At 44.3% G+C, this 15,603-nt stretch overlaps 1 protein-coding gene across 3 annotated transcripts in view; it reads right to left on the bottom strand.

The window, feature by feature from the left end:
* Positions 1–1,488: 1,488 nt before the first annotated feature.
* TASP1 (taspase 1) overlaps positions 1,489–15,603 on the bottom strand; it is a 78,571-nt gene continuing 64,456 nt past the window's right edge. The window contains exons 11-13 of one of the 3 annotated variants that reach the window (XM_056856512.1): positions 12,004–12,114; positions 8,769–8,839; positions 1,489–1,599 (exon numbers count right to left, since the gene is read on the bottom strand). In XM_056856512.1, the coding sequence (XP_056712490.1) occupies positions 1,507–1,599; positions 8,769–8,839; positions 12,004–12,114 (275 nt within the window). In that variant the 3' untranslated portion in view covers positions 1,489–1,506. Of the gene's footprint in view, positions 1,600–8,768; positions 8,867–12,003; positions 12,115–15,603 lie in introns of all 3 variants that reach the window. The other 2 variants (XM_056856511.1, XM_056856510.1) reach the window with 2 other exon arrangements.

The following is a 15,603-nucleotide window of genomic DNA, read 5'->3' on the forward strand; positions in this document are numbered from 1 at the left end:
ATATGCTGACTTTCTCTACCACTTAAGGGAGACTCAAACCAGCTTACAATCACCTTCCCTTCCCCTCCCCACAACAGACACCCTGTGAAGTAGGTGGGGTTGAGAGTGACTTGCTCAAGGTCACTCACCTCGTTTCATGTGTAGGAGTGGGAAAACCAATCCAGTTCACCAGATTAGTCTCCGCTGCTCATGTGGAGGAGTGGGGAATCAAACCCGGTTCTCCAGATCAGAGTCCAACAGTCCAAAACAACGCTCTTAACCACTACACCACGCTGGCTCTCCTTACTCCATTTGGATAGTTCACAGGGCGAACTCAACAAGATTTTTTCTATAGCCATTACATATATGTAAACATCAAGATCCTGAAATGTAATTGTAGGATAAAGGTGCTGCTCCTACCTACAACAAAGCAGGCACATAACAGTACCATCTTAAGCAAAGTTAAGCTTCTCTATGCCGATTGAGTTCAATGGACTTAGAAGGATACAAATGTGCTTAGGATGGTACTGTATATTACGTACTATCATGGGCCTGGTGTCTATACATGATTTTAAGAGACCACTAAAAAGTCTACCTGCATAACGTAAATATAGCTGCAAAGTATTATACATGTTTGTTACAAATGTGAACTATGGTAAAGAAAGAACACCAGGACCCTCAATTTAATATATGTTGCATTATTCATCCAGCAATAGCATGTTTATTTCTGCACCATTCTCTCAAAAATATATTTAAACCAAAGAATAATATTGACTCTTTCCATAAACTTTCTTCTTATTTACATTCTGATATTCCATTATACACAAAGTAAAGACTTTTATGACTACACGTTATCTTTACAGAGCCATTCATAATACATAACAGCTTGAAGCTACGGAACATTTAAGCTGGGAAAAGTACCCACCAATTGAATAATTATAAAGCAAAAAACAACCAGGTCATAACCCTCTCCTAGGTTGTTTCACTGAAACCAACCACATGTTGTCAAAAAGGAATGGAAAAAAAAACCACTTTTAAAAAGGAGGCTCATACCCGGGAAAGAAGAATGTGTTTTAGTTACTGCTGGACCTATCAAAACCTTTAAATAACGTACAGCATATTTCATCGAGCTCTGAAGCTTGCGTTTTCCCCAATGTAAAGCAACACTGGCGACCACACATTTTTAAAACCATTTCCTCTTGCAATTTCAGGGCATTATCCTCTTATATGCTCATCAATTAACACATAAAAATATTTTTAAACATTTAAATTATCCCTACATTATCTTTACTTGCACAGCTGGAAATAGCGTGTCTATTCCACCGGGAGACGAATTTGCATACATTCACACAGGGCGTAAGAATATAAAGCTACAGCAGCACTCGTTTCAAGTTAGGGTGCACGTGGTTGCAATAAGGAGTATAAAACGAGAGTTTAAACCCTCAACACCTGTTAAAACACGAAAAGGAGCTTATTATACAAAACGGCGCCGCGTGCTCTCTCTTGGATGACCAGGCGAAGAGCCCTTTAGCTTGCTGGGCTCTCTAGCCGACAAACCCCTCCTTCGATTGCCACCGATTGCCCCGCCACTGCTCCCGGCGGAAGTCTTGAAATGTGAGTCTGCAGAGAAGAATTGGGAGAATTGAGGAGAAAGCAGAATAGGCACAGAAAAGAAAAGCATGCACCAAAACAAAACCTCAAAAAGAATACATTTTCCCATCACCTCAGCGGCACTCGTTCCGTGGATCACAGAGAGCCATGTTTCCCAATTACCGTCAACTGAAAGAGCTACATTTACAAGCACACCTCAGAGATATTGCGGGTTCGGTTCCAGAGCGCAATAAAACGAATATACCAATAAAGTGAGTCACACTAATTTTTAGGTTTCCCGTGCATATAAAAGTTACGTTTATGCTATACTGTATATTAAGTCTTAAAAAATGTCTTAAAAATGTACCGTAATAATAATGAAAGAGTTTGAAATATTGCGAGAATTACCAAAATGTGACATAGAGACATGAAGGGACCACGTGCTGTCGGAAAAACGGCACCGACAGACTTGCTCAAAAACGTCATATCTGTGGGGCACAATAAAGCAGAGCACAAAAAAATGAGGCGCGTCTGTACTTTTATCTCTGCCATGAGGCCTTACCTCTTCCTCCAAGAGTAGCCATTTCAAAGTGGGAAGCAACCACCAGCCACAGTCCCCCCCCCCCCCGGCATGAACACAGTGGAGTGGCCTCACTGAGGAAAGGTACTCAGAAAAGAGCCACAGGGGGAGTTGCCAAAAAGGCCAAATGTGGCTCCAGGGCCACCCAGTGAGAATCACAGCATTAACCTATGAAGCTGCCTTCTGCTGAATCAGACCATCAGTCTACCAGGGTCAGCACTGTCTGCTCAGAAGGGCAGCAGCTCTCCAGGGTCCCAGGAAGAGGTCAGCTACTGGTGGTGGTGGAAAATGCCATCTTATGGCATTCCCGTAGGGTTTTCAACGTAAGAGATGAACAGAGGCGGTCTGCCATTGCCTGCTTCTGCATAGCAACCCCGGACTTCCTTGGTGCCCTCCCATCCAAGGACTAACCGGGACTGACCCTACTTAGCTTCCAAGATCTGACGAGATCAGGCTAGCCTGAGACATCCAGGTCAAGGCAGAGAAAACAGGTGGTTTGCCATTGCTTGCCTCTGTATAGTGACCCTGGATTTCCTCAGTGATCTCCCATCCAAGTACTAACCAGGGCTGACCCTTCTTAGTTTCCAAAATCTGACAAGAGCAGGCTAGCCTGGACCATCGAAGTTATGGTAGTCACCTTCTACCTGGTTCTTTCAACTGGGGATGCTGAGGATAGAAGCTGGGACCTTCTGCGTGCAAAGCAGATGTTCTACCACCGAACCATGACCCCCCCCTACACAGGGGCTCAGATGTCATACAAGAGGAGCTTAACTGAAAATGCTTCCTCCATACCCTGAACTATTTTGTCCTCGACCCCCCCCCTTACTTTTGAGGGAGTACTAAACACCCAGCCTTAACAAAGAGTTCTGGGGAACTCGTCATTACTCACATTGGTTTGTAATGCATGTTGCCTTGTGATATTTTAGTCGGACCTTAAAAAAGGTGTAACATGGGTTTCGCTTGTGGAATTTTTCTACAGACCAACATGACTACCCTCAATCTGTAACTGGAAAAAAACCAAAAGCACAGAAAGGACCAAGATCATTTTGCGTATTAACAGGGCTGTATCAAACGAGCTATGGAAACTCATTTATTGCTTCATAAACGCTGTCACTGTTTAACATTTAATTACAGAATCCTTACACACCTAGTCTTCATACCAGCTGTTACGATGCCTCATTGTACATGGTTTCAGCTTATGAACCTACTTTCTACCTGCTACTTAATGTGCTTATTTAATTTTTTTCACTCTGTACCTGTAATGAAGTGTTGCTGACTTTTCTCTGACGTCCTTCTTCCATGCTAAGTTACAAGCACTAAACAATTCCACCTCTCCTCTCCCCAGCCCCGGCTAGGATATTATTTGCTGCAAATAAGCCAACGTGCAGATTCTTCAGTATGTGAGCGGGTGGCCACGGGATGAGAATCTTTACTTTATGCTTTCCATCTGGGAAAAGGCAGCTGCTTCAAAGGCTCTGTCCCTAGGAATGCCAGGCTCAGGTAAATAAGAAAGACGGCTTTGTAAGACGGCTTCTTGTGACTCTTAAAAGCTACAAACATGTATCGAGTGACAGCAGACACCTGCTGAACTGGAACGTAAGGGGGAATGCTAGCTTCGCATTCACCTTCCCATCTGGCAGTGTGGAATTAACAGGTTGCTTCGCCCTGTTGACCTGTATCAGCTGAAGTTTGATGGGTTTCTTCTGCCTACTCTGAAGCCTTTCTATTGTTGGCAACCACGCCGCGTATTTAAGAAAACAAACACATCTACACACACGTGAAACAAGCCCATCCCACAATAACAAGCACTTGCATTCCTACCACCCACGCATGAACCCGCAATGAAGCTGCACTGCAATTGTGTTCTCTCAGGGGCTCACTTAAGGTTCTCTATAATCTCCAGGGAGATCAGCATCAAACCTCTGCCTACGTGTCTATTTCAACGCCGTTTTCAAAGAAATGCAGCACTAATTTTAGGAAGGCGACCCAAACAGCACGTACAGGAGAGGCGCTGAGCCAAGGCCTAAAATAACATTTCCACGGGCGAATGGGTTGTTTCTTCCCAACCAACCCATTTCCCATCTTCCTCCTTAAAAGTGTATTTTAAGACAGACTAAATAAGGCTGGTGGAAAAGAGAGTCGTTCTAAACTCTGCGAGCGACTATTTTTAAGTCGGAGACTTGATCCTGAGCCACCTACGGCCAGGCGGGTCTCCTGCCACTCTTTCTGTTAAGCCTTCCTGGGTAGTGGCGACTGCCAAGGGAGAAACTGGCAGCTCAGATAGTTTATATCGTTAGATGGTTTGTCAACTGCAAAAAGAATGCACGACGGGCACCATGAAGACCTACGGAGAACGTGCCTCGCAAGAGAAAATGCTATTCTGGCAGGCAAACATCCAGTTTTTTTTTAAGAAGGAAATATCCACCCACAAACTCTTGCAGAGTAATTTGTATTTTCTAAACTGCATCTTTCAGTAGTGAGAGGACAGAAACAGCTGGCGCCAGCTGGTACTGCATACTAAGCAAATTGCACAGAATTAGCTGCGATACAAAATATTTTGTCAAGGGCAAATGTCCTGCCAAACCTCCAAAACAAAACATGGCTAAACGATAACAGAGGACTAGAATGGAGATCTAAATATGGTTGCCAGCTCCAGGTTGGGAAATACCTGGAGATTTTTGGGGCGGAGTCTGAGGAGGGCAGGGTTTGGGGAGGGGAGGGACTTCAATGCCATCGAGTCCAATTGCCAAAGCAGCTATTTTTTCCAGGGGAACTGATCTCCATCGGCTGGAGATCAGTTGTAACAGCAGGAGATTTCTAGCTACTACCTGGTGGTTGGCAACCCTAGATCTAGAGCAGGGGTGTCTAACTCAATTATTACGAGGGTCGGATATGACATAAACGTCACTTGGTGGGGCCGGGCCATGCCTCGCCAGCCCAGATTGAGAGTGGGGGGGTATAGCTGCCTCAGCTGGCTCGCGGGCCAGATAAGAGCTCTCAAGGGCCGGATCCAGCCTGCGGGCCTTATTTTTGACACCCCTGCTCTAGATAATCCAACATTTAACAGTTGGGGAAACTGGGTAAGATAACAGAGCCCGGCAGAACCAGAGATGGGCCATTCATCCTGGCTACAGAGCAACTGACTCAAGGAAGGAAAAGTTTGGGGCTCTCAGAAGAATGCATGTATTTGTTGCATGGTTATTGGGCTCTGGTTCAATGTAGCCAGGGGCCCATGGTAGCGGGATGGGAGAGTGATTAGAGATGAGATTACATCATCTGAGAAAGAACAATCTGGGATCCTGCTCCATGGGGATCAGCTGTGCTTTTAATTAGTTGCATGCTTTGTGTGTGTGTGTGGGGGGGGGCTTATGACTGTTTCTCATGCCCTTAAAACCTCTTGTCTGGCCCACAAGGCAGCCAGTCCTCTAGTTAGGGTTGCTGACCTCCAGGTAGTAGCTGGAGATCTCCTGCTATTACAACTGATCTCCAGCTGATAGAGATCAGTTCATCTGGAGAAAATGGCTGCTTTGGCCATTGGACTCTATGGCATTGAAGTCCCTCCCCAAACCCCGCCCTCCTCAGGCTCTGCCCCAAAAACCTTCCGCCGGTGGCGAAGAGGGACCTGGCAACCCTATCCCTAGTCCCAAGGTGTCAATGATCAAAGCCTGTTAAATAAAATACTGTAAGAGTGTTATTGTTTTAAGCATATTTGTATTTTAAGTAAAAAAATAAAGTAAAAATAATATAAGTAATTGGCTTTTCCAGTGTCTTCCATAAAGTTTGTATCTCCAGTACCTGACATTAAATGTCATGGTACGCATGGCCCGGCCCAGTGACATTTATTTCATATCTGGCCCTCGTAACAAATTATTTCGACACCCCTGCCTTGGAGGGCTTTGAAGGCAAGAGATGTTCAGAAGTGGTTTACCAGTGCCTTCCTCTACATAGCAACCCTGGACTTCCATAGCGTTCTCTCATCCATGTACTAACTAGGGTTGACCCTGTGCTTAGCATCTGAGATCTGACAATATGGGCCATCCAGGTCGGGGCTGAACAACAGAAAGAGTCAGACTTTGTTGGCCTACAGCTGTCAACTGAACAAAGTTTAAACCTCTCTCTGCGTTCTGTGGCTGGCTGAATTTAATCATTTACATCCACAAGGGGATCTGATCAAAGAGCATATTTGTAATAACAGGTGAAAGGTCGTTAAAAAGGAATCCCCCTCTCTTGTTTCAGAGCAGACTTAATACCCAGAGTATAGGACCGAGTACAATTTGTACTAATTATTTGGCAGTAAATTTTGGAGAAGTGTGCATGCATACAGTTCCTATCTACATGACCCCTCTGATGTTTGCACAGCTATTCATTCTACTAACCAACGCTGTTCCTATTCTTTCCCCAAGAAGACAAAATTTGTTTGGTACACTTTATTCTGTTTTCCAGTTCTCGGCCCTGTTCTGCCACTCTTAAGATAGCTTCACCTTTGAAGAATACGGCACTCTGCCTTTACTAGACCACCTCATTGCATGAACGTAGTGGCAGTGGCATTTATAGGCACTTTTTGGAAAACATTTGCAGCTGTCGGCTTTGGAGGAAAGAGAAGGGGGAAAGGATTCATTCTGCTCGAAGGAGGTCACAAACGTAACTTAAAGTGCTCCGAGAAGAGCATCTGTGTCTCTCAGCCCGCTCGCGCCGGCCAGCTGGAGAATTTGCCAGCAGTGTGGAAAGAATGCGCACCAGATGTCCGATGACAGAGACGCATGGAGGAAAAGATCTCTGGCAAGGCCGGTGAACTGTTCACCTCCTAAGTATCCAGGTCTCAGAGGCCACACTGAAGCCACACGCAGCCTGGCGGCGACGGTTACTCTGACTTTTGAGGTTATTTCGTTATTTCGCCTAATCTAACATCTACTTCGTCTAGAAGTATCACAGGAGCGCTTCCCTCTCCCCGAGTGCTGGTGTGGGAAGAGAACCTTTTTTTCCTGAGCTGAAGAATCTGGATACAGGAAAGTACAGGCACACCTCGTTTTATTGTGCCTCGCTTCATTGCACGATGCGTTTTTTACAAATTGAAGGTTTGTGGCTGCCCTGCCTCGAGCAAGTCGATTGGCGCCATTTTTTCAACAGCACGTGCTCACTTCATGTCTCTGTGTCACATTTTTAGCAATAAAGTATTTTTAATTAAAGTATGTACATTTTTTATACATAATGCTATTTTACATTTAATAGACTACAGCATAGCGTAAACACAACTTTTATATGCACCAGGAAACCAAAAAGAAAATCCACGTGACTCGCTTTATTGACCAAATAGCAAGAGCAGATTCAGAACTACTTTGGGCCAATTTGGGGGTGGGGGGCATAATTGGCTGCATAATGCTATACATTCTTCTCTGTTTATTGCAGCAAATTTCAATTCAGGTATATACAGTTAACTCTGATGGAATACCAGAAAACAGTGCCATTCCGATATCATGACCAAGTGACATTTTGGCGATTCCAGGCATCCTGATTGCTCCAACTTTCTCTTCGTTTCTGCTTTAATTCCCTCCCGGCTTCCTTAGATTTCATGGCAAACTATAAACCTTGCTAACCGAGAAATGTTTCAAATCCACAAAACAGTGGCATGAAGTGGCTTTTGTAAAATATCCATATTTTGCCCAGTGGAAAAAATGGTCTTAGAATCACAGAGTTGGAAGGGACCACTAGGGTCATACAGTCAACCCCCTGCACAATGCAGGAAATTCACAACTACCTCCCTCCACACACACCAGTGACCCCTACTCCATGCCCCAATGATGGCAACAAAACCCCTCCAGGATCCCTGGTCTGGAGGCAAATTGCTTCCTGACCCCAAAGTGGTGATCAGCACTGCCCTGGTCATGAAGGAAAGCACCATGAGAGCCAAAGACTGATGCAACTCTTCCTGCCCTCCCTCTGTGAGGGCCTAAGTTCACAATGATCGTTTGGGCAAACTGGGAAAGGGAGGAGGGGAAGCAGTAAGCAAGCTTAGTATGCAAGCTTAGAAGTATTTCTTCACCCTGTGCATAGTTAACTTCTGGAACTCCCTGCCCCAGGATGTGGTGATGATTGCCAACTTGGAATGCTTGAAGAGGGGAGTAGACATGATCATGGAGGAGAAGGCTATCCATTGCTACTAGTCAAAATGAATACTAGTCATGATGCATACCTATTCTCTCTAGTATCAGGGGAGAATGCCTGTTATATGAGGTGCCGTGGAACACAGGCAGGATGGTACTGCTGCAGTCGTCTTGTTTGTGGCTTCCTGGAGGAACCTGGTTGGCCCCTGTGGAACAGACTGCTGGACTTGATGGGCTTTGATCTGATCCAGCAGGGCCTTTCTGATGTTCTTATGTCAGACCATAATTTGGGACATGACAATTGAACCGGACCAATCTTTGGCACAGACATGGGAGATCGATACTGTATTCCAAGACTCAACCATGAAACTCACTGATTGGCACTAAATAGGTTGCTCTCCTTCCGCCTCTTTTCTTCTTGTTTTGTAGTAGGGATAAGGGGACGTGTGGAAAAGCTTCTTAAAGGCATAATGATTAGTATAATTTGTAAAAGTTAACACTCATTATTTGTGACTTACCTTAGCTTTCCCATCCTGAGCTGACATATACCCCACGCACATGCTCTCTGTTGTATGACTCCACAGGAACTCTACTGTGGATGTGAACACAAAGAACTCTGAGCGCAAAAGAGAGCACAACTTTCATCTGGATTAAAACGTGTGCTATATTAATTGGAAGGTGACATACTTGCTTGTGCCCCATCATGAGAGGTCCTGCTGACATTAGAAACCCTTCACCCTTTCATGGAAAAAAATATCCCCTAAAATGACTATTTCACTTTAAAAAGATACATAAGCAAATGACAATGAAACCTGTTATAATTACAGGTCCTCAATATTTTTGGCTGCAAATGTTTTTAGTATGACAAAAATATTCATTTCCAAAGGAGGAGAGGAATTTAAAGACTCCCTAAAAAGTTTAGAATGGCTTTAGCTTCCACGTGTTAAATGTTTGCTCTTATGTTTGAGATGCTCAAATTATTTTGCAATATTCCATGATTGTCTTTGCAGCGCTTAATTGTAGATACTATTCTTTCTGCTGTCCATCCTGTCCTCTATTGAGTACTGGTCATGTGGTCTGAGTAGAAGTTTATGTATTCTCTGTTCATATGATTTCTATTCATATATTCCGTGCTATTTTTATGTAGCCATTTTAACACTAGGGTCCATCCCCCATATTCTCTGGCCTTGTACCTTTTATTTTTTTTAATGTATGGATTTCATTATGCTTTTGTAGTATGTTAATACCCAATGCCTCAAGAACAAAAAGAATTGTTTTTTATATGCCGACTTTCTCTACCACTTAAGGAAGAACCAAACCGACTTACAATCACCTTCCCCTCCCCTCCCCACAACAGACACCCTGTGAGGTTGGTGGGGCTGAGAGAGCTCTAAGACAACTATGACTAGCCCATGGTCACCCTGCTAGCTTCATGTGGAGGAGTGGGGAAACCAATCCAGTTCACCAGATTAGCCTGCGCCACTCATGTGGAGGAGTGGGGAATCAAACCCGGTTCTCCAGATTATAGTCAGTACTCCAAACCACCGCTCTTAACCACTACACCACGCTGGCTCTCAACAAACTATAATTCATAAAAAAGACTCCCTGAAAAACTTTCCCACCTTCCATTTATTTGTACACTGTCTCCTCCTGTCCAGAGTCATTATTCTACGATCAATTGTTGCCAGGCGCTGCTTAAGAAGAAAGAACAGGACAGTGATCATTCTTCTTCAGAAGGTTCTCCCACCCAAGCAGATGGATCAGTATGTGGACGTTGTCAGGCAACATAAGGACAACATAAGGACAGCTTACTTGAAGGGCTGTACCTGCCTTTCAGGGGCCTGACTGCCACCACAGCCCCCCGCCCCGGGCCTTTTTGTGGTTGTGAAACCCGCCTCAGCGTGGGTCCACTCTATTTCAGGGGTGGAACGCCTTCTTCCGAGAAGGAGCAGATGGCCCCTACTCTATAGGACTGCCTTTATTTAGAAATATATGGCTGTTCTCTTTTTGTGGGGATCTGACCCTTAATTCCACAGTGAGGGTATTATCTTGAGGGAAAGCTGAACAGCATTTTCTCCGCTTTTTTAAATCTTAATTGTTTACTGCCCGTGGGTCAGGAATCAGCCCCCTTGAACCACCACGGTCAGTTGGAAGAAAGGAGGTTTATAAATATTCTAAAAAATAAATCCAGACATGGTAAGATTTGTGTGTTTTCCCAACTGCTGTAGGTTTCCTTGGTCTATTAAGAGATCAAAATGCATAAGCAGACAAACGCCAATCATTTTGAAGTCTCTATGAATAGCTAAATCCAGAGTACAAAGTTGTTCATACAAAAAATGCAGAAAGCTGAAAGTAGTTTAACATGGCCATGCATGCATCGCCCTGACCTGGATGGCCCAGGCTAGCCTGATCTCGTCAGATCTCAGAAGCTAAGCAGGGTCAGCCCTGGTTAGTATTTGGATGGGAGACCACCAAGGAATACCAGGGTTGCTATGCAGAGGAAGGTACTGGCAAACCACCTCTGTTAGTCTCTTGCCACGAAAACCCCAAAAGGGGTCGCCATAAGTCGGCTGCGACTTGAAGGCACTTTACACACACATGCATGCATTAACCATAAGGGTGAATTAGGTCATCTTCCTATACTTATAGTAAATTGAAGTCACTGGATTTAGAACTCTGTTTAGGATGGCACTATAAATTACCTACCGGCATAGGACAAACAAGAGCAGTGACTGCCAAAGTTTGAACCGCAAAGATTCCAAGGTGTCTTAGTTACCATTTGTTGTGATTTACAGGTTGAGTGTCCCTTATCTGGACATCCGACATTCGGACTGACCCAAAATCCAGACGGCCTGCAGGCATTATTCACAGGCCCTCAGCAGCATGCCAATTTGCTTTCTGATGGTTCAATGTACACAAAATTACTAAAAAACATTGCTTAAAATTACATTAAGGCTATGTGCATAAAGTATATAAAACAAATATCAAACGTAAATTAATTTCGTGTTTAGACTTGGGTCCCATCTGTGAGATATTTCATTATGTATATGCAAATATTCCAAAATAGCACTTCTGGTCCTAAGCAGTCTGGATAAGGGATACTCAACCTGTAGTATCAACACATTCATCTTTCAGAAGGAAACACTCCAGCTAGAAGAAGAAGAGTTGGTTTTTATATGCTGACTTTCTCTACCACTTAAGGGAGACTCAAACAGGCTTACTATCACCTTCCCCTCCCCACAACAGACACCCCGTGAGGTAGGTGGGGCTGAGAGAGTGTGACTAGCCCAAGGTCACCCAGCTGGCTTTGTGTGTAGGAGTGGGGAAACCAACCCCTTTCTTCAGATTAGAGTCCCCTACTCATGTGGAGGAGTGGGGAATCAAACCTGGTTCTCCAGATCACACAGAGAGGTCAAATTATCCATGTGTCCCTTTCAGGACACATAGATAATGATATTCAGCACAGGTTGTCTATCAATGAATAATGATATTCAGCACAGGTGGTCTATTGGTTCTTGGCCACCCACAATCCCATTCTCCTTCTCTCTACCATATTTGAGGTGCTCCAAAATTCTAGTGATAAGTTTAAAATTAAGAAAATTCAGCTTTCCAAACAGCTACGATCAATTGACATTAACTTAAACTGAGAGGCAATGATAACTGATCAAAACTCCTATATGTAATACATCTTGTCAAACTAACATCAACTCTTTCCCAAGGGATATTTATGTAGGGCTTTTGCCACCTTCTTACCTAGCAAGGACTGCTTATCCTGGGAAGAGTTGGGCTCTGTAGAACATCTACAAGATCGAAGAACGATCACTCCACCAAGAACACCGTCCTCATTGGCTAGAAAAGGTGAACCTGAGTAGAAACAGGTTAAAAAGAACACGGAAAGATCAGTTTGCAAATGGATTGTTTAAAGTCTACCACCCTCTCCTTCTGAACTAGATAAGGGAAGAAAGAAAAATTACATCATGAACAAATTACTTATATGTTATTTCACCAAAACATAGAGCTGAAAGGGACCTCAAGGGTCATTAGTCCAACCCCCTGCACGATGCAGGCAATTTACAACTCCCCCACCCCATGCTCTTCCAGTGACCCTGCTCTATGCCCAGAGGAAGAAGAACAAGAAGAGTTGGGTTTTATATGCCGATTTTCTCTACCTTTTACAGAGAATCAAACCGGCTTACAATCTCTCCCCACAACAGACACCTTGTGAGGTAGGTAGGGGCTGAGTTTGCCGAGAACTGTGACTGGCCCAAGGTGGTGACCTGGCTTCATGTGGAGGAGTGGGGAAACCAACTTGGTTCTCCAGATTAGAGTCCACCACTCATGTGTAGGAGTGGGAAGTCAAACCCAGTTCTCCAGATTTGAGTCCACCACTTTTAACCACTACACCACGCTGGAAGGCAAAACACCTCCAGGATTCCTGGCCAATGTGGCCTGGAGGAAAATCCCTTCCTGACCCCAAAAGAAAACTAGTATCATGGTTACTATGAGACAAATGATACTTCTTGAATGGTACGATAGATACAGATCTCCACGAAGGGTACCAACCCAAGAAAATGGTTTGAAAGCACAAGCAGCGGCAGCCTTGCGGATGTTAACCAAATTTGGGCCTAATCAGTGCCTGGACTGGTAGACCAAGGGAGACCCTCAAGCCCCAAGGAAGAAAGGTAAGACCCATATGGAATAAATCAGGCTAACAAAGCAGCATTAAAGTGGAAGATGATGCACGCCTTATTTTGCTGTACAGAATAACCAAAACAAACACACAGAGATGAACTAAAGCAACTGATAGATTATTGTCGAAGGCTTTCACGGTCAGAGTTCATTGGTTCTTGTAGGTTATCTGGGCTGTGTGACCGTGGTCTTGGTATTTTTTTTCCTGATGTTTCACCAGCAGCTGTGGCAGGCATCTTCAGAGGAGTAACACTGAAGGGCAGTGTCTCTCAGAGATCCTACCACAGCTGCTGGCGAAACGTCAGGAAAGAAAATACCAAGACCACGGTCACACAGCCCGGATAATCTACAAGATCCAATTGATAGATTATTGCTTTATTTTTTAAAATTAATGTTAAGTTATTTATAGTCTGCCTTTCTCACTAGGAGGCGGATTACACATAAGTGAGTCAGTACCATCTATGAAATGGGACATTCAATAACCAATGAATGAAGATTTTAGAAGTCTGTGACCCCCAGAAAGAACGGAACTACAGCATAAGTATTCACATGACACATTACGCAGTACAGACATTACACAATACGATCCTACTTACAATAATCTAAACACAGCAATATAGTCCACAGTTCCTAATCATTTTTCCATGCAAGTTTGCGCAGTGCAACCCTATTAACTGCACAGGCTAACAAAGACTACTAAGACTACTAAAAAGACTACTAAAGACTACTAAAATACCTTGTTGAAAGGGAGTACCCTCCCCCATGCCAACTTTGTTAAAGAGGCATTGGGAATTCTCACCTCACATGAACACATGAAGCGGCCTTGTACTGAATCAGACCCTTGGTCCACCCAAGTCCACCCAAGTCAGTATTGTCTACTCAGACCGGCAGCAGCTCTCCAGGGTCTCAGGCAGAGGTCTTTCACATCACCTACTTGCCTGGTCCCTTTAACTGGAGATGCCGGGGATTGAACATGGGAACTTCTGCATGCCAGGCAGATGCTCTACCACCGAGCCACAGCCCCTCTCCTTGGCTGTCCAGGGTTTCAGGCAGGGGTCTTTCACATCACCTACCTGCCTGGTCCCTTTAACTGGAGATGCCGGGGATTGAACCTGGGACCTTCTGCATGCCAAGCAGAGGCTCTACCACTGAGCACGGCCTCTCCTGACATTAACTTAACTCCTGATATTAACTCTTAATTGATATTAACAATCTGTTTCTAACAGCGAATGTCGCACATATGCAGCCCTCACTGGAAACACTTTTTTTGACTTATTCTAACACATTTTAATATATACCTGGGCAACACATTACCTATCTGTGATGGTCCTGTTTGCTGCCCCAAAGCTTGGTTCAGGTCCACCAATTTGCTATTAAACAATTTATGTATGGCTAGGATCACACAGTCCTGGGCACGTGCCAATTCACACAGCCATAACCTTCCGTGGGCGACCATGAACCGCCCTTCATATGTAGACTCAGCCAGCTTCTCCAGGACCACACAATGGAAGTTACGCTGTTAAGGCTGAATATTCTTGTGTACCCTTCATAATATGGGAAATGGAAGGAAAGGGGATCCCAATTAAGCCAACAGGTTGAAATTAAACCAACGGGTTGAAATTAGATCAAAAGAGTTTCCGTCTAAACATTAGGAAGAACTTTCTGACAGTGACAGCAGTTCCTCAGTGGAACAGACTTCCTCGGGAGGTGGTGGGCTTTCCTCCCCTGGAGGTTTTTAAGCAGAAGCTAGATGGCCATCTGTCAGCAAGGCTGATTCTGTGACCTTAAGCAGATTATGAGAGGGAGGCCAGGAAGGGTTGCGCCAGTGCTTGGCTCTCGTGGCCCTTTCTTATATGCCCAGGGTAATGCTGCTGGCCCTTTGGGGGTGAGGAAGCAATTTTCCTCTAAGCCAGATTGGCCACGGATCCTGGCGGGTTCCCTCCCCCATCTTCTGGGCGTGTAGGGGTCACTGGGGGTGTGGGGGGAAGGTAGTTATGGATTTCCTGCATTGTGCAGGGGGTTGGACTAGATGACCCTGGTGGTCCCTTCCAACTCTATGATTGTGTGATTCTAAGCAGAACAAGATCTCTTCCGTTTAAGTGTAGAGAATGGATCATGCACAACTGAAGCACTTCAACTCCTTCTGAAGATGCTTTGAGATGTCCCTCTTGTACTCATCATTTCTGTCCCATTGAGGTTCCTTTAAAAACACTGGCCTAATAAGGAGCTAGAAAATAGTTCTCAGCCCGTTGCTTCCTTTAAAATTTAAAACATATTTTTTTCAAAAAGGTGCTACACCAGAAGCTGTAATTATTTTTAAATTAGCCAAATAAAACTTAAGCATTCCTTTTTTTGTGTGCCCCAAAATTAATGTCATACGTTTTAAAATGTGGAAAGTATTTTATGGTTTAAATATGACCTAAACATCTTAAGCCGCAGAATTAAACGCAAATGTAACACGTTAGCTAAGGCCAAGAAGTCTTTGATCGCACATTTGCTCAGTGTTTATTACCCCACATATCAAGCAACAATATTGGAAGGCAGCCACTTCATTTATTTTACATGGGGGGGGGGGACACTTATTTTTGACATTTTTAACCTCAGACCAGAAGACGTATTTTTGCATCCTAACAACTCTGACAATTTTTTTTGGGGGGGGGGGAG

This window comes from Euleptes europaea, chromosome 10, assembly GCF_029931775.1.
Source record: "Euleptes europaea isolate rEulEur1 chromosome 10, rEulEur1.hap1, whole genome shotgun sequence".
NCBI lineage: Eukaryota > Metazoa > Chordata > Lepidosauria > Squamata > Sphaerodactylidae > Euleptes > Euleptes europaea.